At 40.3% G+C, this 25,257-nt stretch overlaps 2 protein-coding genes across 2 annotated transcripts; both read left to right on the top strand.

Moving 5' to 3' along the window:
* Window positions 1-5,064: 5,064 nt before the first annotated feature.
* LOC123321161 (acaloleptin A-like) lies at window positions 5,065-8,165 on the top strand. Its single transcript, XM_044908666.1, is given in 4 exon segments — window positions 5,065-5,223; window positions 5,319-5,700; window positions 7,565-7,572; window positions 7,690-8,165. Coding segments are annotated over 3 exon segments (774 nt in total). The 5' UTR covers window positions 5,065-5,223; window positions 5,319-5,320; the 3' UTR covers window positions 8,076-8,165.
* Window positions 8,166-8,707: 542 nt separating this feature from the next.
* On the top strand, window positions 8,708-9,437 carry LOC123320319. The gene is made up of 2 exons (XM_044907624.1): window positions 8,708-8,869; window positions 8,997-9,437. Exon 2 carries the CDS (start codon window positions 8,999-9,001, stop codon window positions 9,368-9,370), a length of 372 nt encoding a protein of 123 aa, XP_044763559.1. The 5' UTR covers window positions 8,708-8,869; window positions 8,997-8,998; the 3' UTR covers window positions 9,371-9,437.
* The last annotated feature ends 15,820 nt before the right edge of the window (window positions 9,438-25,257 follow it).

Here is a 25,257-nt window from a genome sequence, read left to right as displayed (position 1 = left end):
ACATACGAAGCACCATCGAAACATACCGTATTCGAAATGAAATATACGGATGAAGCATGCCATGTTTGTGGACATATCGTTCAAATTCAAATAGAATCGCGTACTAGACTGAGCAAGACATATGCCTCCGAAACATATGCCTGAAGTCCCATCTTTAATGATGATCAAATGCCCCGTATTTCATTTGTCATGAGGGAAGCCAAATGCCTAGTATTGTATACTCGACAAACTAAGTCATAGACTTTCAGTATAATGCCTGAAGTCTCATCTTGAATAAGGAAAATCAAATGCCTCGTATTTCATTCCTATTGAAAAAAGCCAAATGCCTTGACTGATCGCATACTCGACTACAGAAGCCACATGCCAATGCATGATATACACTTTCGAATAAAGATCAAATGCCTGGTACCTATTTCATTCATTTTAAAGGAAGCCAAATGCCTAAAATGGCATATTCGACTAGAAAAGACACACGCCTTCAAAACAAATTGCGCCAGGAGCAGCCTATACTCCCGAATGAAAAAGTTAAATGCCTCGCATTCGATTTACCATGAGGGAAGTCAAATGCCTGCATACTCGATTGAATAAGCCACATGCCTTCGATACGACCTCCGATAGGAGCAAACCAATGCCTGAAGTCCCATCCCGAATGAAGGAAGTCATATGCCTCATTCATTATGAAGAAAGCCAAAAGAATTGAACCGCATAAGCGACTAAAAAAGTCACTTATGCCTTTGATAGGAAAGGAATAGTCCAATGCATGTATATCCATCGCGAGATGGTCAAATGCCTCGTGTTCTATTCACCTTGAAGATAATCGAATGCCTCCAATCGTTGCATATTACAGAAGCCACATGCCTTGGATACAAACTCCGAAAGGAATAGTCCAATGCATGAATTTCCATCACGAATGGAGATGATCAAATGCCTGTGTTCTATTTACGATCGAATGCCTCCAATCATTGCATACTCGACTACAGAAGCCACATGCCTTTTGGACATAAACTCCGATAGGAATAGTTCCATCCCGAACTAAGATACTTCATCAAATGCCTCGTATTTTATTCACCTTGAAGATAGTCGAATGCCTCCAATCAGTCCCATATTTTTATTTTGAGAAGTCATATGCCTTCGTTTCGATGGGGGTAGCCAAATGCCTGAAGTCTCAGTTTTGGATGTATAAAGTATATGCGTCGTATTGCATTTACTGTGAAGTTAGCCAGGTGCCACGAATCATAACTCCAATAATGGCTTTTAAATGCCTCGAATATCAACTCCAATTCAGATAAACAAATGCCTTTTTCTCCACCTCGGAGATGGACAAATGCCTGGATGTCAAATCCAACCTTGACGATCCAAATGCCCTCTTTATGGGGGGACGAATGCCTTAGCCACAACCCAAGGTTGCCAATGCCTCAAATTTCACCATATGCGATGTTATTAGCCAAATGCCTCGATTTCTCGATTACCTATAATCTAATTTCTGAAATATGTAGTAGACAAATGTCTGTAATCCTTGTCAGAGTTAATTATATGGTGATTTCTGATAAAACAGACAAATGCCTCGAATCCTGACAATTGTCAGCCATAGAGAAGCCCTAATCCACCACAAACAAACACCGATCGTCACGAACGTTTGGATTTCAATAGAGCAACCATCAATAGACGATCAAGCTGGAATTTATAACTTTTTCTCCGGCTCGAACACTTCCATTCCCAATTGCGACAATTAAGATCGCATAAAGCTCACTGGCAACGTTCGGCGATCCAGATTTATGTGACACATTATCGCGAAATAAAACACCTAGCGACCGTTCCCTGCCTGTACGTAAATCAATATTTATCGAGAGACGATCGAAAGGGGTAAACTTTAAAATTTACGAGAAGGAAAGTGCCTACGAGCCCGCATGACTTACGACCCGACGCAAGTGCATGTTATATGAAGAATACCGGAGAGTTATCGGGAGTTATATTATAAGAATGCGATCGACGGAGGATTTATTACCCAATCGTTTTCGCTCAGTGAGTTCTCGCCCCGATGGGGTAGCATGTTTTTGATGTCTGTTTCGATGTGTTGAAGGCGCTGGATTTATCGGTTCTGCTTAGGGTCTCAATATGTGATATATTAAGGGTGTTGGCTTATTGCCTCTTAATTGAAAATCTTTAGTAGCAATGCCAACTGTCTACAGATCGTCGTTGCGAAGCTATGATATTTTTCAATGGGAATGTCTTACAGGTTTTGAATCTCCAACACTCATGATACATTTTTTGGACGTCAATTGAATTACTCTTGAAGATAGCAGAAAAAATAACTCCTTCATTCATGACTGAGAGCTGTTATCATCATGATAAACTACCCTTATTCTCAATAACTTCCCTGTTTGTATCTGAATGGTAATTTATGAGTAGAGTTATCTTTCGTGAACGAAGATTATCACAAAAATTACCTCCCAACTTTATATTGTTTTATCCATCAATCCGAACAGAATTTTGTACTAAAAAGTGTTTCAATTGCGGATTTGTCGAAGGAATAGAGATGTTCTTCCAGCTCATAACATCTCTCACTCGACGAAACAAGGAACAAAGAACTCAAACCTTCCCTATAACAATCGAAATAAAAAAAAATAAAACGCCAGGATCATTCTCAACCCCTAAATCGTGACAAATCGAAACCATAGAGCCCACGAATCCGTGAAATGATTACAAACTTTCGAACTCAATGGATGTAATAGTTGCCCATTGACAAAACAACGATTTATCAAAATAAGACCAGCAAACGATAAGGCCCCCCTTTTTTAAAACGGTTCACCGTTCTCACATTCAGGTGGGACCACCCTGTAGGATGGCAGTAAAAAACGAGCGAGGACACAATGGGCAGGGAATTTATCCCTTTTGTGCACCGCGCTAAAGGTGTAAACATGGGTCCTTTCAGCCGAGATGACTTATTTTCGAGTGTCTGGTTCATCTCACGGGACTCGAGGCTTGTTTTGTTTGTTTTTCGTCTTAAAAATGAGCATCCGATACATTTTCTCGAGATTCGGGCTTTATTCGAAGGTAAACAAACATTTCGGTAGGTATTCCATCAGATTCTTCTGATCTTTTTTATGTTCTTCATTCAATTTCATTTTACACTTTTTAGAGACGCCCTGATACCGTGGAAAACCTCCAGATTTGATCGAATCTCGACTGACGCCCGTTTGGCCGACGGTCCCCGACCCAAAATTGCCAACATTCTCGCGAAACACGAGACGGTCGTCTGAAGAGTCTCAATATTTGCGAAACGCTCCGTCGGACTGCCGTGGTCTAATCCATTTGTAACACGATGCGAGTGCGGGGGAGTTCTATTTGCAGATACTCGAAGATTTGGAAACATATGTCGGCAAATATTGATTATTGTATCAATCAGTGGGGTAACATATTGTCGTTTCCCGATGCCGAATTTCATCCCTCGCGAAAATCGGTGGCTAAAACGGGAAACGGGGAAGAAATGGAAAAGCTATTCGTGGTATCGTTTGATGTGGCTGACGGATTTTTTAATGAAGTATATATGGTTTAAACGATGAGTTCGAAGACTCTTTCTCATTTTATTTATTGGTCTTGGAGGAGAGAATATACATGGAGTGAATAAATAGTTAGAATAAAAACATTTGAAATATATTTCGATGTTTTTACACGACGACAATGTGAATATTTTTCTAGGCATCCTGTTCGACATCGAAATGAACGGGGATCCCATCCCTGAAATAACGCAATCGGTTCATGACAAAAATTACAGAATATCGTCCATTGTTGCCCGAATCACTCGAATCGGTTGGCACGAAAAATGCCATCAATCAGCGCGGCGGAAAATGATTTGTCAGCGGCCCTTTGTCGAGTCTCGGTCACAATGAAAATCGACAATGATCGGGCAGAGGTCCGGGGAAAGCGACTATCGATCATCGACATCTGTAATGATACGCCCGTTAAAAATGTATCAATTATTGCGCAAACGGTGCACGAAGGTCCGTATTGTACCGCGGAATCTGGAAAGGTTCTTCGGATGCGTGGAGAATCTCGGCAAAAATCAAACCCACAACGGTTTTTTCCTCCCTTCAGGAGATGACACAACATTTTCTTCCATAATTTGGTAAAGACGATTCTCTTTTGGTTATCTATATAAGTTAAAATGACTTCTGCAAAAAATCCTCAAATTCAAGTATAAAACGCTCGACATCTCCACCTGGCAACCTCGTATCTACGTACGTTATAAGGAAGGCGATGTTGCCGCCCAATCAGAAATTCTTTCGAATGAGTTCTTTTAATCATTTGATGACTTTACGAACAGCCACTATTAAAATCTTCGTCTCTGACTTTTCAGATCTGTCAAACGCCGGGTGTTTCGTCAACCGAAATTAAAATTCGGACAGGACAAACAGAAAGAGAAAAACGTCGGTCGCACGCACACATATAGCACGGTCCATATGAATCCTATTTAAATTATGTTAACCAATATTTGAAAACAAATATTGTTGGAGTCGAGTAAGGGTTGAAAGTGGGGTGGATGGCGGCCCTATTTGCATATTGCACACGCATTGTGCGGAGGCGATTCCGACTTTCGACTTTCATTTATCCGTTTGCGAGGTAGGTCGACTGGTAAATATTTACGTTGCGGCTAATTTCAATGAGGAACGGGGACGTGAAAAAAAAAGAGTATCGAACCCTTTATTCAACACCGATTTGACGTTGCCAATGAAAAAAATTGATGAAAGATAGTAAGAACCTCTCATTTATTTTCAGAAATAATTGGGTATTTCCAACTTTGAGCATCTCCACGCAATCGTTTGAGTGCTTGACGAATTGAGCAAGTTCTTTATCGATATCGACAACGTTAGAAAAAAATGTTAATCGATTTGAGCGATTCCGAATTAACTCGTTTCAAATTTGCGAGATTCGAAGAGCCATGACCCAGAGAAGATGCTGTTAGGATGCGAGAAAGATTATCAAATGTTATCACTTTGGAAAGTCAGCGAACTCTTTAGTTGTGAATCCCCCAGGCCCAGAGAGTTCTATTTCTTCAGAGCTACCTCGGAATTATCAGATTGTCGGGTCTTAGGTATTCCCCTTGCATGGCGTCTTCGGATGGATATAAAATATGGTACCATCGTTGACTGAGGCATACTTCGACTTCGAGCTGAATCGAACAACAAGTGAATTCTTCTTCAATTGCCGTAACAAATTTTATTGGTGAGTAAACTTTTTAATTAACTACATGCTATATGCACTCCATCAATAAATTTGTCAACAACAGTAATTAACATGATTTTTTCGATTCCTTGCAGAAATGGCTGTCTCACATATCCTTACAATCACGATAGTAGTCTGCACTTTGTTGCAAACCAGTTTAGCCTATCCACTTGAAGTGGACGTAGATGATGAACCATCCTACGTCTATTTATATGAGGAAGAACCCCAAATGTACCACCATCGTTACGTGAGATCCCTTCAACCTGGAGCGCCCAGTTTTCCAATGCCTGGACAACAGAATCAGGAGGGATGGAAATTGGATCCATCCCTCACCAGGGACTAATATGGGAACACCAGGAGTACGATAAACGTCCAACACACAGGACCAAAACACGCGGTTGAAGCCAATTGGGATAAGGTCATTAGAGGACCTGCAAGAGCCAAACCTACTTACTCCATTCGAGGAAGCTGGAAATGGTGAAGAATCCAAGGGCCAATTTTGTGATCAACGTCAATACGCTTATTTTATATTTTAAATTATTACCAATTGTGTTTATGTGTTTTCACACGAATAAATCTCAAATTCCGAACATATTTTATGTATCATTCAAATATCCTCATCCTTTCCTACTGCTAATGCTTTGGGCACAATGATCTTAGTGCAAGTACACCTTTTTTAGTTATTGTAAATTGAACATGAAACAATCCTGAAGGAAAAAAAGATTCCTGGAATTATAACGAAGATTTAATAGTGATAAATTATTTTCACGAAGTATTGAAGAGAAACCTATTGAGAGTCCTGAAACTTTTTTTTGTAGATACATTTTCCCATACAACACAAAGGTTAGACATGGGCCAATGAAAGGAGTTAAATTAGTGTTTTTTTTCCTATTTTGGTCCCTCAATTTCGTTTGATTCTAGAATCACCAAGAACCAAGGCCCAAACAGATCTTGGTGTTCTTGCCTAAATCTTTGAGTTTCCTTTGGTACTCCCATATCACCTTAGAATCAATGGCTTGCTTTGATCGCAGACTGACTGTCTGTGTGTATTGCTATGTAACATTTCTTTCAAAGTTTATATCCACATATCTTACGATTGCAAATATTTCTGGCCGTGGCTGGGTTTTTTATCATTTCATCCCTAGGAAGCTCCACTGATGGGATGTGCTTGGTCAGAGAGACCAGAATCTCTGATTTCCAACTCTTCCATCACCAGTACCTTCCTTGGATATTCTTAGTTTGACCTCTATCTATCCCAAAATGAAGAGATGAGAGATCTGTAACGAAATCCAATGCCCTGGTTGGGTTCCAGTTATGCTTTCGAAGTACATACTGCCGTACAAAAATACATATTTTCGACGACACTTCAAACATATCAACACTCCTCAAGTGTATGTCATTACACTAATGCATAAAGGTTGAAAATTCGAATTCCATGAGTACTTGTTGACCAATTTCTCCATGAGTGTGTTCTATCAGAGTAATCTTGTAGTTTGTGAAGAATTAGAAAAATACACTTTGCTTGATAACATGATATATCCACGACTATTTTCGGCCATATGAACTGGATAGAAAATCGTATTAATGGAATTAGTTTGAGGGTTTTCTACAGGCCATCTTCAGGACAGCTGAAAGGATGTGCAGAGGTCAACAAACTCAGAAAGAAAGGACAGTAACAAATGTTACTTGTAAGAGAAAAAAGAAATAAGCTTATTGGAGAACATATAACCTCAGAATTTCCGTAATCTTGGGATGCAAACAGTATATTGGATGATTGATACCTAATAATTTATTCCATCAATGAGGAAAAAATCGGTAAAATGTTGTTCATTAGCTTGGGGACAATTGTTTTCATTATGAGAAATCATTACAGCATTTCGTGAAGATTGAAACAAAATATCAAGAACATGAATGCTTTATAAATCATGTTTAACCTTTATTTTTTCGTGAGATCAAAGTTATTTCGTTGATACCTTTGCAGTGGTGAAACGACACGTCTCTGAGCAGTTTCATCGATAATGTTCAAACTTTTTGACGATCAGAAACCAAGACGAATAACCTTGACCTAGCGAATTTATGGAATTGACACCGAGAGTCATTATCAGAGGAATAACATCGAATATTATCAGCGGAAGTCAGCGAACTCTGGAAGTTGTGAATACCCTAAACCAGATCGCACTTTCTTCGAAGCTCTCTCGACAAGATAATCATCCGGTCTTAGGTATTCCCCTTGCATGGCGTCTTCGGAGGGATATAAAATATGTTACCATCGTTGACTAAGGCATACTTCGACTTCGAGCTGAATCGAACAAGTGTATTCTCCTTCTACTGTCGTAAAAAGTTTTATTGGTAAGTGAACCTTTTAATTACATACGTAATCCTTTAGCTACATGCTATTTCCACTCGATCTAAAGTACCTAACCGATATTCAACTGTAATTCACTTGATTTTTTCGATTCCTTGCAGAAATGGCTGTCTCACATCTCCTAACATTCACGGTTGTAGTTTGCACTTTGTTGCAAACCAGTTTAGCCTATCCACTAGAAGTAGACGTGGATGATGAACCATCCTACGTCTATCTATACGAGGAAGAACCACAAATGTACCACCAGCGATACGTGAGATCCCTTCAACCTGGAGCGCCCAGTTTTCCAATGCCCGGACAACAGAATCAGGAGGGATGGAAATTGGACCCATCTCTAACCAGGGACGAATATGGAAACACCAGGAGTACGATAAACGTCCAACACACAGGACCAAAACACGCGGTTGAGGCCAATTGGGATAAAGTCATTAGAGGACCTGCAAGAGCCAAACCTACTTACTCCATTCGAGGAAGCTGGAAATGGTAAGGAATCCAAGGGCCAATTTTGTGATCAACGTCAATACGCTTATTTTAACTTGTAATTTATTATTTTGTTGATGATTAAAACTCCAATATGGAAACAAGTGTGTTGTTCGTACCTCCTTTGTACCCTTCCCAGTGAAACAACATAAAATCTTCGAGACTAAAAGAAAAAAATACCTTCAAATTCGGAAATATCCTTGGATATTTTTAACTACTATCTCAGGACAAAAATTTTCACGAAAATCTGTTCAAAAACAACAATAAATTTTCTCTTCTCTAAGGCAGAAAAGTGGAAAACTATATTAACCAATTTAATTTTCGAAAATAGATATAGTTATTCCTGGTAAATTGTATATTTCCTGATATTCCTATGCAAGGTCATTGAGAAATCCGCGTTATTTTCGAAATAAACAATGGCAGAGTCGTAAAAAGTAAATTCCTCAGTACCCATTATAACTTTGGATTTTATTTGAACTGGCTATCCATTCACGATAAAAGGGGAATCACTGGAACTGGATAACTCGAATTCGAAGAAATTCAAATTACCTCGAAACTCAATATTAGTATAGTAGATCAAGTTTAATCATCTTCAAATTCAACAAATCTGTCAACCGCGTACGCCCAAACCGTGGATCTTAATCTTAGTTACTTATCCAGACACTAAAAGTTAATCTGATATTTCCTTCGTGCGTACATCCATTGATATAAAAGATGATATCGTGGGAAATTAAGCTATTCCATAATTTCCAACTGGAAAGAAAAACAAGTCAACTTTTGCAGTCGAGAAATATCCCATTGGTGAGTTTAACAGTTTTTACACTCTACAGTTACTATCACGCTTCGTAATTCAATTGATTTTTTGTTGAGGAAGGCTTGGAACATTTTTTTTTCAATTTTTCATTAATTTTCTGCAATTTTTCCTCAGGAATGGCGTTCAAATTTCTTCTCGCACTGGCGATCGTAGCCTCTGCTTTGTGCCAAATCAATCTAGCATTTCCACAAGGAACATTAGATTTAGACGATGAATTGTTGAACGAACTACAAGAAGAACCTCACAGACAAGTTAGATCAGTGCTGAACGTTGCAAACCCTGCCCAAAACCTCCAGAACGAACCGTCCCTGACTGGGGACCAAGGAGGCACCAAGGATTCTGTTTACGTGAGAAAAACCGGCCCTAACCGCAAGGTGAGATCCTCCAGATGGGTCAAATTCAGAGACAGAATACTCAAAGGACGCGGATGCAAAAATGGCAAATGCAAGAAGCCAGGCTCCATCATCAACTGGAGCTACAAATTTTAATCATCTTCCACTATTGATCGTTGGATGACTTGTTAAATACTTTCTGTTATTATATCTTATTATTTGAGTGTTTCTTCAGTTGACAAAACTTCACCCCACAAATGGTTATCGAAAAAGCCCAAAAACGACGAAACTTTCTAGAGGAGAGACCTCCGGCTTTCTCCGGTAAACATTTAATTAAGGGACGTGTTACGAAATGCATTAGAGTCAGTTCACGGCGTAGGAGAAAGAATATAATAAACCCGTAGTAGTGGCGGGGTGTAGGGGGATCGTTTCTGTGTGCGCCATGTGCCATTATAATCTTATATTAATAATTCAATGCGCCCTCTATTACGGTAATAAAGTAATATGTCATAAAGACTTTGCCGCATGCTGAATCCGGGCCCTCCGGGACCAGATGTCGACGATTTAATATCGGGGCTATTCCGGGGGTGGTTCGGAAGTCTTCGGAAACGATCGGAGAGGGCGGCAGGCCCGTACTTGGGACACATAACTAGACTACGTTATCGTTAGGGGTAAGTTTGAAGAAAAATCGACTTTTAGAGAGGAAAAACAAGGAGATTTTTATGGAAACTAGAAAAGAGGGAGGTAATTGTCAATTGTCAAATCCACCCGAACGCTTTCTAACGGTTCGATGACGTCCAACATCAAAGGGATGTTTGTTTTGGTTTGGACGAGATTGGAATCATTTTCTGGCATCGCTGAACCTCATCCAATGTAGGCAAGTAAAATGGCATTGGGTAGGAGTGATAAGAGAGAAACAGAAAGGGTAGTTTTGGCAGGATCTTCGCCGTCTTACATAGAAGTTTGTTCATTGAAAGATCTAAGACATTTTTAGCTGATAAGATATTTCCTCATGGGACTATGCTTACGATTTTATCTCTGATTTTATCAGAAATGACTCTTAACCTGGGTAGTCGTGATAATCTAGCATTTTCCCACGTTTTCATCGAACAATTTCATTCGTGAATGGAATGCCCGAAAAATATGATTTCACGATGAGAATACCGCCCTGTCCCGGACCGGCGGGGGGCCGTAATGGGAATTTATTAAAATCGCAATCGATCAACGCGAAAAAGAATATCTTTATAATCCAATTTCCGCAGCTCATTCGCTTCCGTTTCCGGATTTCTCGCGGGGGAGGGGCGACGACACAAGACTAATTAAATCCGGCCATTCAAAACGCGGACGCCTTTTCCGATCGGGAACGTTTGATCTTTGGTCCTTCGCGGGCGGATTATCGTCCCGAGGCGACAGACTGGGGGATATCGAACGGGGAGGATTCCGGTCCATAAGTTACCAGATTAATTTTTACGACTCGTGCGAAGATGCTGTTTGATCGACGGTAGAAAACGTAGTCGATGCTGTTTTAATGATGACAGCGTTATCATCGTGATAACTGTGACGGGATATGCACTATATCGATTTGCCTAAAATAATAATGGAATAAAATTCATAGTAAACCAGGAGATCCATCTTTAGAGGCCGATTTGCCTTAACAAATTCTAGTGAAATGAATTTTATGAATACCGTGGCCAAAAACACTACTCTGTTCTCTATGAGTCGAAGCTCGGTTTAGAAGATACAGGCTGTTGAAAATCCATAAAAAATACTATTTTTAGTTCTATCTCACAAATGGTTTTATCGAATGAAACGAATTTCGTAATATAGTTTACCATTTATTTGATTAATCTTTCTCGAATACAAGATATCACCCACGTCTTCCAGTTTTCTAATTATGACCATTACGTACCATAAAAATTCAAGAAATTCACAGAACCCAACTCTTTAAACTAAGTCGGGCGCTATCTAATGGATATATGGTATAGGAAAAGAGTGTTTCTTTTGACCTCAAGTATCTACTGTTGAAATATTTGTAAGAGTCAAAGATTCACCCTGTTTACTGGCTAAAATGACCATAAGGAGATTAGTCTTTCATTGATTCACCCACCTCTCTTATCATCCCGCAGTATTCAAAAAATTTATGTTAGCAAATGTTAATTTGACCCCCCTTAAAATATACTGATAATGTCCGACGACGAATGTCGAAGAAAGAATAAGAGTATAGAAACCATGCTCTGTGCACTCTGTGCTCTCTCTTTGTATAGGCCCAGCACACAATTACTTGAACTACCTTGCCGGGCGGTACGCTTTGTACCTGACCCTTTGTTAGAGCACCTCCACGTGCTAGATAAACGACCGCCATCTTACTTTGTGAATAAAAAGTACCAATCACGTGTTTTATTAAATCTAACATTTATGACCCAAATGAACATCGCTCGCCTCGTTGCTATGTTACTTCTTCTCTATGCTCTCGATGAATGTTTAGAAACTTTCAATCTTTGACCTCTTTCTAAGCATTTTTCAGGTATTTCCGAGTTGTTTTGAGGAGTAGAAGTATCATCTGGAGAAACATTCGATTCTTCGTGTGAGCTTTCTGAAGGAAGCTCCTTGTCCTCCATCAACCCTCCGAAACTATAAGATGTTTTGCCCAATAAATCCTTCAGAGGTCACCCATTTCGACAGATTAGAAGCCTTGGCTGTCAAACCATGAGGATTGAGAGCTGGCTAAACTAAATGTGCGCTTCTTAGCATATGTCTTTCTGTTTTCTTTTCTATCTACGAAGTCTGGCAATTTAAATTGCTTTAATCAGCATTCCCATGATGCCCAGAAACTTCTGTAGCTCTTTATGTGTTCCAAATGAGGGTTATCCTATTGGATAACTCTCACTTCTTAATATGCTGCCATCTTCTCTTCCAAGTACCTATTGAGGAGCTTTTTCATTTACTCAAATACAGCAATGCCTTGGTAATTATAACATAGGAGAACCAAGGACCAAGTTGTTCCCTCTGGCTAGATGTTTCATGATATTACAGCCATTCCATGTCAGAGGCCAAGTCGTATGTTGCAATGAAGTGCCTCAGACTTCTTCTCTATGCTTTCGATGAATGTTTAGAAACTTTCAATCTTTGACCTCTTTCTAGGCATTTTTCAGGTATTTCCGAGTCGTTTTGAGGGGTAGAAGTATCATCTGGAGAAACATTCGATTCTTCGTGATTCGGCAGAGGCTGCCCTTGACCAGATGCACAACAATAGTTTATTCAAGAGAACATTTGTAGCCTACGCCTACTTGATCTTTCAATCCCGATCTATAGCGGTCCATCAAAACCTCCTCTGTTCTTGTCGTGATCTTCAAGTTCCCACGACCAAAAGTCCATTACGATCTGCCCCCCCTGGGGGCGTCCGCATCGACAACCACCGCCACCCCCGGTCGCGATGTCTCTTTACGCAACGGCTTATCGTCGTATGAATGTGGAGTGCGAGCTTTGAAAAACCGCAACCTTATTATCGTGTCCATAACATGCAGAACCCGCCTGTCTCGAACATGCACTATTAACGGCAATTACCCCAAGGCGCACCCCTAATGTCCCCGGCCAGAACCGATGTCCCCGACTTTTGTAAGTGACGTTTATGAATGAGGAACACGCGGCCTCCGCGACGGCAATAATTAGGGCGTCGGAAGACGTCGGCGATACAAGACTTTATTCCTAGACGAGAAATAAAACCACACATTGACCGTCTCTCCACCTCGGAACGTCTCAAGACGAAGGAGAAGCATTATAATCAGTCCATAAACTACAAGACCTCCCGGCTATCCGGTAACGAGTCGTCGACATAAACAAAGCCTTATGTGCGGGGTCCCCAACTTAATGGTCATCCCCGTCCCGGCCAATGGAGAGCGAGAAGTCCCGTAGGAAGTGATAAAATTATCAGAAGGGCAGCATCTGGCGTCGGGCGATAATGACGGCGTTACGTGCCGTCTCTTTCTTTCTCGTTGGACACTTGGCGTCCGAGAGGTCCACGAACCCCGATGATTTTCCTGAAAACGTGGAAATTGGAAATGTTCTCTTCTCGTTGAGATTTCAATCGACGTTCCATCTAGTGCAAATTGCCGGGTAATCTATCGCAAATTCAACCTGGAGTAGAAGTACTTGTGCTCATCGTTAGGTTTGTTCTGATTTGTTTGTAAAATTTCCCACCATGATCGTTTCATCTAGTGCAGATTGTATTTCATTCGCAAAATTTGCAATACGATGCAAAATCCGAAGTTTTTAGATTGAAACTTGAGCTTATTTGCGATTTTTCAAGTAACAACTGCAGATTATATAATGTCATGTGTTCTGGCATCTATTGCAATATGTTTGCAAATTCCATCCAGTCCAAATACATGGGTCATCTAGAGCAATATCCCGTTCCGTGCGGTGTGAACCACAACCATCTATATCATCTATTGCAAATCATCTAGCAATGTCCCATTCCATCTACTGCAAAAACTGCACAGATTGTTAACAAACTTTTATAATGATCTAGTTAGTCGTTGAGTATTATATCATTTGACATCTCTTGCAAATTGCTAAATTATTCTCGCAACCATCTATATCATCTATTGCAAATCATCTAGCAATGTCTCATTCCATCTACTGCAAAAAGTGCACAGATTGTTAACAAACTTTTATAATGATCTAGTTAGTCGTTGAGTATTATATCATTTGACATCTCTTGCAAATTGCTAAATTATTCTCGCAATTTTCTATATCATCTATTGCAAATCACCTAGCAATGTCTCATTCCATCTACTGCAAAAAGTGCACAGATTGTTAACAAACTTTTATAATGATCTAGTTAGTCGTTGAGTATTATATCATTTGACATCTCTTGCAAATTGCTAAATTATTCTCGCAATTTTCTATATCATCTATTGCAAATCACCTAGCAATGTCTCATTCCATCTACTGCAAAAAGTGCACAGATTGTTAACAAACTTTTATAATGATCTAGTTAGTCGTTGAGTATTATATCATTTGACATCTCTTGCAAATTGCTAAATTATTCTCGCAATTTTCTATATCATCTATTGCAAATCACCTAGCAATGTGTCATAATATCTCCTGCAAAAACTGCACAAATTGTTAACAAACTTTTATAATGATCTAGTTAGTCGTTGAGTATTATATCATTTGACATCTCTTGCAAATTGCTAAATTATTCTCGCAATTTTTTATATCATCTAGTGCAAGTCATTTAGCAATGTGTCATAATATCTCCTGCAAAAACTGCACAAATTGTTGTCAAACTTTTAAAATGATCTAGTAATTCGTAAAACATTATATCATTCAACATCTAATGCAACATCTAGATCCAGTGCAATATCCTAGGCCATCCAGTGTGAATTCACAAGAATTTTTTGCGAATATCCATATCATCTATTGCAATATTGTTTCACTTAGTGCAACAACGTCAATTTCTGAATTTTTCACATTGAAAACAATGATATAATCATCATCTTCTCATTCGACCCAGATCTAACTCTCGTTTTGCTTCTGGCTAATTCCTCTTCCATCTATCGCAATTTTCGATAGATCTAGAATTCGAATATCTCTATTTCGTATCTAACCTTCTTTATTTTCTTTGTTTTCATCTGACTTTCACGTTGACCAATCGTTATTCCATCACCAAATTCCATCTAGTGCAAATACCTCTGTTCCAGAGCATAATTTCGTCATACGAAAAATGGCAATCGTGGTAACACGGCGATCAACGACAGCGGCGTTTGTAGCGACGCGGTCGTCGGCCGGTGCATTTGACGTCTGCGATTTTTCACTTTGATGTCGTGACGGGGGCGTTAACTGGCCAAAGGAAAAGCGTCGCCGACGGCCCCCACGTGCTAAAAATCGAGTTTCCGCTCGATAGATTCCCAGTCCGTGTAAATTCACAAACATCCGACCAGATCTAGCCTAGTTCAGAGTGCGATTGGAGCTTTCGGTCGAACCAAGAAGATGCAGCGAGCTTTCTGAAGGAAGCTCCTTGTCCTCCATCAACCCTTCGAAACTATACGATGTTTCGCCCAATAAATCCTTCAGAGGTCACCCATTTCGACAGATTAGAAGCCTTGGCTGTCAAACCATGAGGATTGAGAGCTGGCTAAACTAGATGTGCGCTTCTTAGCATATGGCAATTTAAATTGCTTCAATCAGCACTCCCATGATGCCCAGAAACTTCTGTAGCTCTTTATGTTATCCAATTGGATAACTCTCACTTCTTAATATGCTGCCATCTTCTCTTCCAAGTACCTATTGAGGAGCTTTTTCATTTACTCAAATACAGCAATGCCTTGGTAATTATAACATAGGAGAACCAAGGACCAAGTTGTTCCCTCTGGCTAGATGTTTCATGATATTACAGCCATCCCATGTCAGAGGCCAAGTCGTATGTTGCCTCAGACGCTGTAGGCTATAGTTCAATCCATCCATATCCACAGTTTCCATCTTGAACTTCAGCAATTGAGATTGTTCAAACCTAATCTACCTAAGTGCTCTCTGAGACACGAGGAGGTGAACCATACACTTGCTCAGTACGAGAAAAGTGTTTGCCTGTTTGTTATTGATGTTCCCAAGGAGTTCCTTGAAATGTACCAAACCTAGGAGAATCCACAGTGTCCCTATAAAGCTTTTTGTATTTCTCGAACTCATTTTTACTGGTGCGTTTCCCACCCATGCCACAGAAGGGTCATATCTAGCTTATACGTTAGAAGAAGAGTATCTGGTTAACATATAATTCCTCAGTGCCCACTTGGCAGTCATAACATTGTCGCTACATAGCTGCTCCGAGAGTCCCTTTCACAAGATTTAAGACGACTAGATTTTTCAACATTCGCCGAAGAAAAACCGACTCCAACCCCCGGTCCTTCTCCTTTCGAATTCAGCCCTCGTTCGGCCATTAATCTTCGATATTCGCGCTCCACCCCCTAGCCCCCTTGATCCGCGCCGGAATAGAGACAGCAACAGTCGAAAAAAGAAAAAACTAAAACATACATTCGGATGGTTTCAATTTCTGTTTGTGGCATATTTGAACGTTAGCTCTCTATATAATATGAATGCTTTAACTTCGGCCGACGTTCGCCAGTCGACCAGTCGGTTTTTCGACGTGCGGTAAAGCGGCGTGGGAGTGAAGTTCGACGGGGGCGGCATTATAATGCATATATAATGTTATGCCGCTGAAAGTTCCCGAATTTCGGTCGGATATCTTGGCTGTACGGGGTATTTTAACTAGATCGGGGAGGTTCAGTTCGGATGTCTCTCTTTATCCGCTGGAACAGGCCGAAAAATATCGTTTTTTCGATGCCCAGTCTAGAAACAGCCTTCTAGGATCAATATTAGATTTTTTTCTGAAATCGCAAAGTTGGAATCCATATAAAATAGCTCGCAATAGGATGTATCGAATAAGTTTTCAGAAATCTCGCACTTATCCTTCAACTGTCATTGTCAAATATTTCTCTAACAGTTTTAACTTCGCTGCTTTTGAGCCCTGGTTTCGTATTTCACCAGAAGCTTCTACAACTGCAATAGGTAGATATCCCTTGGTCTACAATTGGTTCATCCCCTACAATGCGAATTGGTTTCACAGTCACGTTATGCATGACTGGTAGCCAAGCGCCATTTATCAAGGGAGTCTCTTTTTTTCTCGTGTTGATATTGGTTTTTCCATGTTCTTAGGTTTCGATATCACCTCTGATACCAACGTCAGCTGACCATTTATATTCCGAGAAATGTCCGTTATCAAAAAAATCCCTAGTTCCCGTAAAGACGAAGAACGAACATCTCGACCATACGATTCGTTATCGTATTCATGCGTCGGGATAGAAGAGCCGACAAATCATCCCCCATATACGCACATCCAAAACATCCAGCACCCCTAGATCGGTCGCATTATTCATGCGGCCGACTTTAAAGTCTCATCACCATCGAAAACAATAAGGCATCGACGACGCCGCGGCGACGGCGGCAGCGTCCGTATAATGCATGCAAATTTGATGTTTCTAATGAGGCGTGACGCCCCTATTTATATTAAAAATATTTTAATAAGGCGTCTCCCCGCGCGTCTGTTTACGTATCCATGGCCCGTTGCGTGATTTGTCACGGGGTAAAATCTGTTTCTGCCAATTCGTGCGGGGTGATCGTATGGAGCTGAAAGTGATACATATTTTAAGGGAGTCGCTCTTCTATTAATGAATCTAGAAATTTCGGTGCAACCGTTCGATCTACACGGAGTTTTAACTCACCCTTAATTTTTGGGAATTTTTCTATAGTCATCTTGAGAGTAATTTTTCTCCCAATAAAACTAACCGTAGATGGAAATGTGATAAATATTTTGAAAGCGCAACTCCTCTAGTTAAAAATCTGAAGAATTCATGAAGCTCGATGCAGCCGTTCGGTCTTGACGATCATTTAAGTGATTCCACCCATCTTTTTGGAAATTTTTCTATAGTCACCTTGCGAGTAATTTTTCTCTGAATAAAACTAACCGTAGATGGAAATGTGATAAATATTTTGAAAGCGCAACTCCTCTAGTTAAAAATCTGAAGAATTCATGAAGCTCGATGCAGCCGTTCGGTCTTGACGATCATTTAAGTGATTCCACCCATCTTTTTGGAAATTTTTCTATAGTCACCTTGCGAGTAATTTTTCTCTGAATAAAACTAACCGTAGATGGAAATGTGATAAATATTTTGAAAGCGCAACTCCTCTAGTTAAAAATCTGAAGAATTCATGAAGCTCGATGCAGCCGTTCGGTCTTGACGATCATTTAAGTGATTCCACCCATCTTTTTGGAAATTTTTCTATAGTCACCTTGCGAGTAATTTTTCTCTGAATAAAACTAACCGTAGATGGAAATGTGATAAATATTCTGAAAGAGCAACTCTTTTAGTAAATTTCATCCACCTCCGAATGAAGCTGCCAGCAAACAGATCTCCCCTACGCATGCAGAATCTCCTTGACAAATCCGTCCGATTAAAAAATCGCACCGTATCCGACCAAATCCGTAAATATTGACCGGGAACGGTTAAAAAGCGATGACGGGCGCGCGCTCGGCATTGTCACTTTCCACGGCGGCATCCCTTCATTTCACACCCCTTTCAATTCATATATATATATATAGATAGAGAGAGTTGAACGGGAATTGTTCATGCAGCACGAATTATTCTCGGTTCTGCAACTGTTACACACCGATTTATTTTATTTATCGCCTTGGAAATCTCAGATCGGTTGGGCACGCCGGGTCATCCTTTTTTTATCATTTTAATTTTTCATCGGTCCTAGACGAATCGGGCGTTGCAAATGGTCGTAATTGGTTTAGGGAGATAAATTATCAGCGGTCGCAAAGGGGGATGGGATGCATGCGATGATAGTTGTGTTGATAAATTTCATTTTTTGTTTTTTTCTAGGAGAATTGACTGAAATTTCCATATATGGATTAAAATGGAACCCCATTTCTCTGGATCGCGTCATAACTTATCAGAATAGCTAGTTTATTTAGTACGCTAGTACGCAAGAAATTCAGATGCTCTGACCGTCCTGTACAGGGTGATAATTAAATTTTTCAACGGATCTAGGCTAACTGAAACTACCGTTTTCCGCATTACTGGTCCCAATTCGTGAACCGTTAACGTTTAGCACATCTTCTTCAGTCTTTATAAGAAGAAATACTGCTGCAACAATTCAGTCATGTGCATTTTAACAGTCTAACATTCATACATTGACCGCGACCGCTAAACGATGGTAAGAAAAATCCTACTCGATCTGCTACAACGAATAATCGATAAATTTTCAGCTCAAACTCTCCATCGTCTTTGCCGTTTTTACAATTGCAGTCATAGCAGGACAAAACAAGAGAATTGGACATTGGAGAGCAAGATTTCCAAACCAGTATCCTTCTATGACTCAAACAAGAAATCGTAAGCCACTTCTCGAAAATTTTCATTATCATCAGGTAGATTCCAAAACGACGAGAGACAGTGACGGAATGTTTTCACATCGCGGTAGAATTCCGATCTCGCAATACAACGCCTACGGAATGGACAGGGACAAAACCAGGAGACAATACACCTTCAGGAAGAATTACTACCAGGATAACAGGAAGCAAGATTTCGGGTTTGGGAATCGGTTCAGAATAAGGGGAAGTAGCACGACCCTAAAACCTAAAAGGTTGGGACCTAGACCTCTGGCTGTTTTCAATTGAAATCAATAAAGGAATCGTGAGATAAATCTTGTTTCAATGATGATATTTCATCGCTGTAAGTTTGATTCGAATTAATGTTCCATTCGAAGGGATCTTTCGACTGGCATGAATAAATGAATGAATGTTTGCCATTATTTCCTGATCCAGTCACAATTTATAACTATAACTCCACTAAAGTAGCTAAATGCCCATGACTACCTTAAAGAGTTATAGTTACTTTTTGGGCGTATATCTACGTCAGAATGTTAGTTAGTTAGTTAGCTAGAAAAATTAACTATGACTATGATTAACTATGAAGGTAGTTAAGGTATTCATAACTACCTTCTGACGTAGATATACGCCCAAAAAGTAACTAAGACTCTTAAAGTAGTCATGGGCATTTGACCACCTTAAGAGTCTTAGTTACTTTTTGGGCGTATATCTACGTCAGAAGGTAGTTATGACTACCTAAAGAGTCATTGTTAGTCTAGCTATAACACTTCCGACCTAGATATACGCCCAAAAAGTAACGATGACTCTTAAGGTAGTTAAGGTATTCATAACTACCTTCTGCCCAAAAAGTAACTAAGACTCTTAAGGTAGTCATGGGCATTTGACTACCTTAAGAGTCTTAGTTACTTTTTGGGCGTATATCTACGTCAGAAGGTAGTTATGACTACCTAAAGAGTCATTGTTAGTCTAGCTATAACACTTTCGACCTAGATATACGCCCAAAAAGTAACGATGACTCTTAAGGTAGTTAAGGTATTCATAACTACCTCCTGACGTAGATATACGCCCAAAAAGTAACTAAGACTCTTAAGGTAGTCATGGGCATTTGACTACCTTAAGAGTCTTAGTTACTTTTTGGGCGTATATCTACGTCAGAAGGTAGTTATGACTACCTAAAGAGTCATAGTTAGTCTAGCTATAACACTTCTGACGTAGATATACGCCATAGTAACTATGAATCTTGAGGTAGTCAAATGCCCATTACTACCTTAAGAGTCATAGTTCCTTTTTGGGCGTATATCTACGTCAGAAGGTAGTTATGACTACCTTAACTACCTTAAGAGTCATAGTTACTTTTTGGGCGTATATCTACGTCAGAAGGTAGTTATGACTACCTAAAGAGTCATTGTTAGTCTAGCTATAACACTTCCGACCTAGATATACGCCCAAAAAGTAACGATGACTCTTAAGGTAGTTAAGGTATTCATAACTACCTCCTGACGTAGATATACGCCCAAAAAGTAACTAAGACTCTTAAGGTAGTCATGGGCATTTGACTACCTTAAGAGTCTTAGTTACTTTTCGGGCGTATATCTACGTCAGAAGGTAGTTATGACTACCTAAAGAGTCATAGTTAGTCTAGCTATAACACTTCTGACGTAGATATACGCCATAGTAACTATGAATCTTGAGGTAGTCAAATGCCCATTACTACCTTAAGAGTCATAGTTCCTTTTTGGGCGTATATCTACGTCAGAAGGTAGTTATGACTACCTTAACTACCTTAAGAGTCATAGTTACTTTTTGGGCGTATATCTATGTCAGAAGTGTTATAGTTCGAAAAAGTTACTATGACTCTTAAGGTAGTTATGGGAATTTGGCTACCTTAGAGAGTCATACTTACAAAAAGTCACTATGACTCTCTTAAGCGCCCTCCTCTCGCAAACTAACTCCAAAGCAACCCTTCGAACCGTCTCGGCACAGTTTCCAAGTTGTCCGAACACCCCCCGACGTACAATCAGAGCTCCGCATTGAAAATCCCCGACGACGACTAGCGCCCGTCATCGTCAATCGAAGGACCATCACGCGGCACAGAGTCCGTTCCTTCCAGAGACGGCCGCGGGCGGTCCGTACCCTCGTAAGACCTGTCATCCACAGCCTCCGTCCGAATCTTCGTCCCCCTCGAGTCGCGTCGACCGCCCCCCCGCCGCCCCCGATCTTTCGTCGACGACGCGCGGCTAACGCGATTAACGCGTTTTCGTAAACGGTCTCGCCCGATTGATTTTCGCCCGGCGAGCGAGAAGAAGAAGAATGTTCGAATATGAGATCGATCTTGGGGATCCTCTGGGTCGTGGCTAGTTCATAAAGATGATTCTAGGTTTTAAAGGGGGCTTCGTTGAGCTGCGACCTTAAGATCTGTTGTCCCTCCCGTGGGCTGAATCGTTTGATCATCCACGGCCAAGTACAGACGTTTCCTTTTACAAAAGAAGGAGTTGAATTCAACAGTGATTTGGTCTAAGAGACAGCAGGAGTTTTCAGTCAGAAGTGGAAGAGCTTAGCCAGCGATGCCCGAGGAATCTTAACCTCCAAGATCGCGTGCTATATCACAGATTTCTATGCTTCAGAGACAAGTTCAATCTGGTCTTAAAACCCTTGAAAATTTTTCTTGTACAAGCTCTTGTTTTTCCACTTTCGACCTGTCACATCAGATGAGCCCTCTGAGACGATCCCTGGATTGAAAAAAACAAAAAACGTCAATCTGTGCACCCTTCGCCGGAAAAATAAGACGTCAGGAACATCAATCGACCTCCTCGAGGTCCAGATGAAGGCTTAATTAATCGCCACTGGAAGAATCCGGTCGGATTGATGTTTTTTAATCCTGCAAATGAAACGGTTCCGCCGGCTGCGTATTGCTTTAAATTAATTATTTCGTCCACTTTTCCCGGAGCGCGGAGACGAAGAGATCTTGATTAATAAATTATAAAAAGGGGGTCGGTGCGGGCGGTAGCCCGTCGTCGGGCCGAAAGAAAGCGAGGGGGTGCCGAGGTCGATTTTCTCCGGAAAAACGGTTTAAGAATTTAATTATCTCGACGTCGCAAGGAAGTGAATTGTCGGCCGGAATTATGCCGTTCGGACGCGATTAACTTTCGAGAATGAGTTGACAGATTCAAGGAGGAAAAATGAGTTGTAGCGGCCGTTTGCCTCGCGCGCGCGGTAACGCGATATTCGTGCGAGAAAATGGGGAGGAAAAACGAGGGTAGCGTTGGCAAAATGGAATTTATACTCGATTAAGCTTCCACGCTACAGGACCGAAAACATAAAATAGCGATAAACATAGGAATAAGTTGTTATAAACTGGAAAACACGATGTTTACCTAAAGGAGCTGTCATGAAAGAAGTCAAGATATGTTCAGTACATGAACTTACAGAAAATAATTGTTAAATGTAGCTACAGGTGGAAAATGTCCATTATCTACAGAATATGTTCAACATATACAGCTACAGAATATGTTCAATAATCGAAGTTGCAGAATATGTTCAAAATTGAGAGCTACAGAAAATGTTCATTATCTGGGAATGCAGAATATTTTCAACATAGACAGCTACAGAATATGTTCAGTAATTTATGTGGAACTACAGAATATGTTCACTAATCGAAGTTACAGAATATGTTCAGAACGAGTATCTTGAGAAAATGTTCGATTATCTGGGACTTCAGAAGATTGTCAACATATACAGCTACAGAAAATGTTCAGTAATCGAAGTTACAGAATATGTTCAGAACGGGTAGCCACAAAAAACGTTCATTATCTAGGACTGCGGAATACTTTCAACATAGACAGCTACCGAATATGTTCAGTTATTTATGTGGAACTACAGAATATGTTCAACATATACATCTACAGAATATGTTCACTAATCGAAGTTACAGAATATGTTCAGGACGAGTATCTTCAGAAAATGTTCGATTATCTGGGACTTCAGAAGATTGTCAACATATACAGCTACAGAAAATGTTCAGTAATCGAAGTTACAGAATATGTTCAGAACGGGTAGCCACAAAAAACGTTCATTATCTAGGACTGCGGAATATTTTCAACATAGACAGCTACCGAATATGTTCAGTTATTTATGTGGAACTACAGAATATGTTCAACATATACATCTACAGAATATGTTCACTAATCGAAGTTACAGAATATGTTCAGGACGAGTATCTTCAGAAAATGTTCGATTATCTGGGACTTCAGAAGATTGTCAACATATACAGCTACAGAAAATATTCAGAAATCGAAGTTACAGAATATGTTCAGAACGGGTAGCCACAAAAAATGTTCATTATCTGGGACTGCAGAATATTTTCAACATAGACAGCTACCGAATATGTTCAGTAATTTATGTGGAACTACAGAATACGTTCAACATATACATCTACAGAATATGTTCACTAATCGAAGTTATAGAATATGTTCAGAACGAGTATCTTGAGAAAATGTTCGTTATCTGGGCCTTTAGAGGATTGTCAACATATACAGCTACAGAAAATATTCAGAAATCGAAGTTACAGAATATGTTCAGAACGGGTAGCCACAAAAAATGTTCGTTATCTAGGACTGCAGAATATTTTCAACATAGACAGCTACCGAATATGCTCAGTAATTTGGGTGGAACTACAGAAAATGTTCAACACATACATCTACTGAATATGTCCACTAATCGAAGTTACAGAATATGTTCAGAACGAGTATCTTGAGAAAATGTTCGTTATCTGGGACTTTAGAAGGTTGCCAACATATACAGCTACAGAAAATGTTCAGTATCTAGGACTGCAGAATATGTTCATTACATACAACTGCTCAAAAAGTTTGATGAGTGGAGCTACAGAATATGTTCAGTGGATAATCAGGGGATGTTCAATACATGAAGCTGCAGGATATGTTTAGACCATTTAGCTACGAGAACTGTTCAATAGATGGAGATTTGGAGATGCAAGATACGTTCAGTACATGAAGCTACAGGATATGTTCAGGGCATGGAGCAACAGAATTTGTCCACGAGATATGTTCAATAAATGGAGATTCATAATTCAGTACGTAAAGTTAAAGAATATATTCAGAACAAAGATCTATTTGCCTATTCAACAATCTAGCACTGAATAAATGCAGAATATATTCATCTCGTGTTTTCCCTCCATCAAAAACCGTATCTCAGCGGGAATTTTTTCCCGCCATCCGAACGAAAACAAGATATCCATCTTCGAAGGACCAATTGTGCAATTCGGCCGTGCAGGATCCAAAAAAAACCGTTCTCCGAGTCTGGCGAACCGTCAGGCGGAAAACCGAAAGGCAATTTTTTACGTTGGAGCCCGCAGCGCACCGAAATGGAGCGCAAACCTAGACCGCCTCGGCGTGGATATTAATCTTCGGGGTTCCTGCCGCTGATGTATATTATATTGGATATTATGAACGGGGTAAAAACGACCGAGGAGTGGAAACCCGCGGCCTCGTGCGTTCGGAGTCGACGCCGGCGACGGCCGCCTATAGTTTTATTGTGTCTATGTATTAATTAACATCCTCGTTAATTGGGAACTCGTCGGAAAGTAACACGGATCGGGATAATTGGTAATTACCGCCGTTTCGAGTGCATCCGAAACGTCTGACGTTTCTGATAGATGTTACTAGGTATACGACGAGGGCCGAAGGCTGCTCGAGGGCGTATGCAGGTCTCGATTGTTGCATTTGAACTACTGGTCCTTGAATCGTCCGATAATAATCGATATACGAGGTGTTTTCGACAGGGAGTGAAGAAGGATAAGAAATTAATTAGAACTCCACTTGCATCAATGACTGCTTGGTATTTCCTCAGTGCACAGTTCCAATTTGTTGTCGAAGACATCAGAGATGTTGAAGCCTGTTTGTCTGTGGACATCAAGGCCTCTTTGTAACTGTCTCCAAGCGTGCTCGTTTGGTTTTAGGTCGAGGGATCTTGGAGGTAATGCAAGGTGTGGAATACCCGGGTTTTCTCCATAGGTAATCACGTGGTACCTACATTGATAACTTCATCAACATATGTCTAAGAGTTTGTGGTTCCTGGAGGT

The sequence above is a fragment of the Coccinella septempunctata genome, chromosome 9 (genome assembly GCF_907165205.1).
Source record: "Coccinella septempunctata chromosome 9, icCocSept1.1, whole genome shotgun sequence".
In the NCBI taxonomy this organism is placed as follows: domain Eukaryota; kingdom Metazoa; phylum Arthropoda; class Insecta; order Coleoptera; family Coccinellidae; genus Coccinella; species Coccinella septempunctata.
This window is presented reverse-complemented; position numbering and strand designations above follow the sequence as displayed.

Bases quoted from the DNA above. Each gene is read 5' to 3' on its own strand.
- LOC123320319 (XM_044907624.1), top strand. From the start codon at position 8,999: ATGGCGTTCAAATTTCTTCTCGCACTGGCGATCGTAGCCTCTGCTTTG.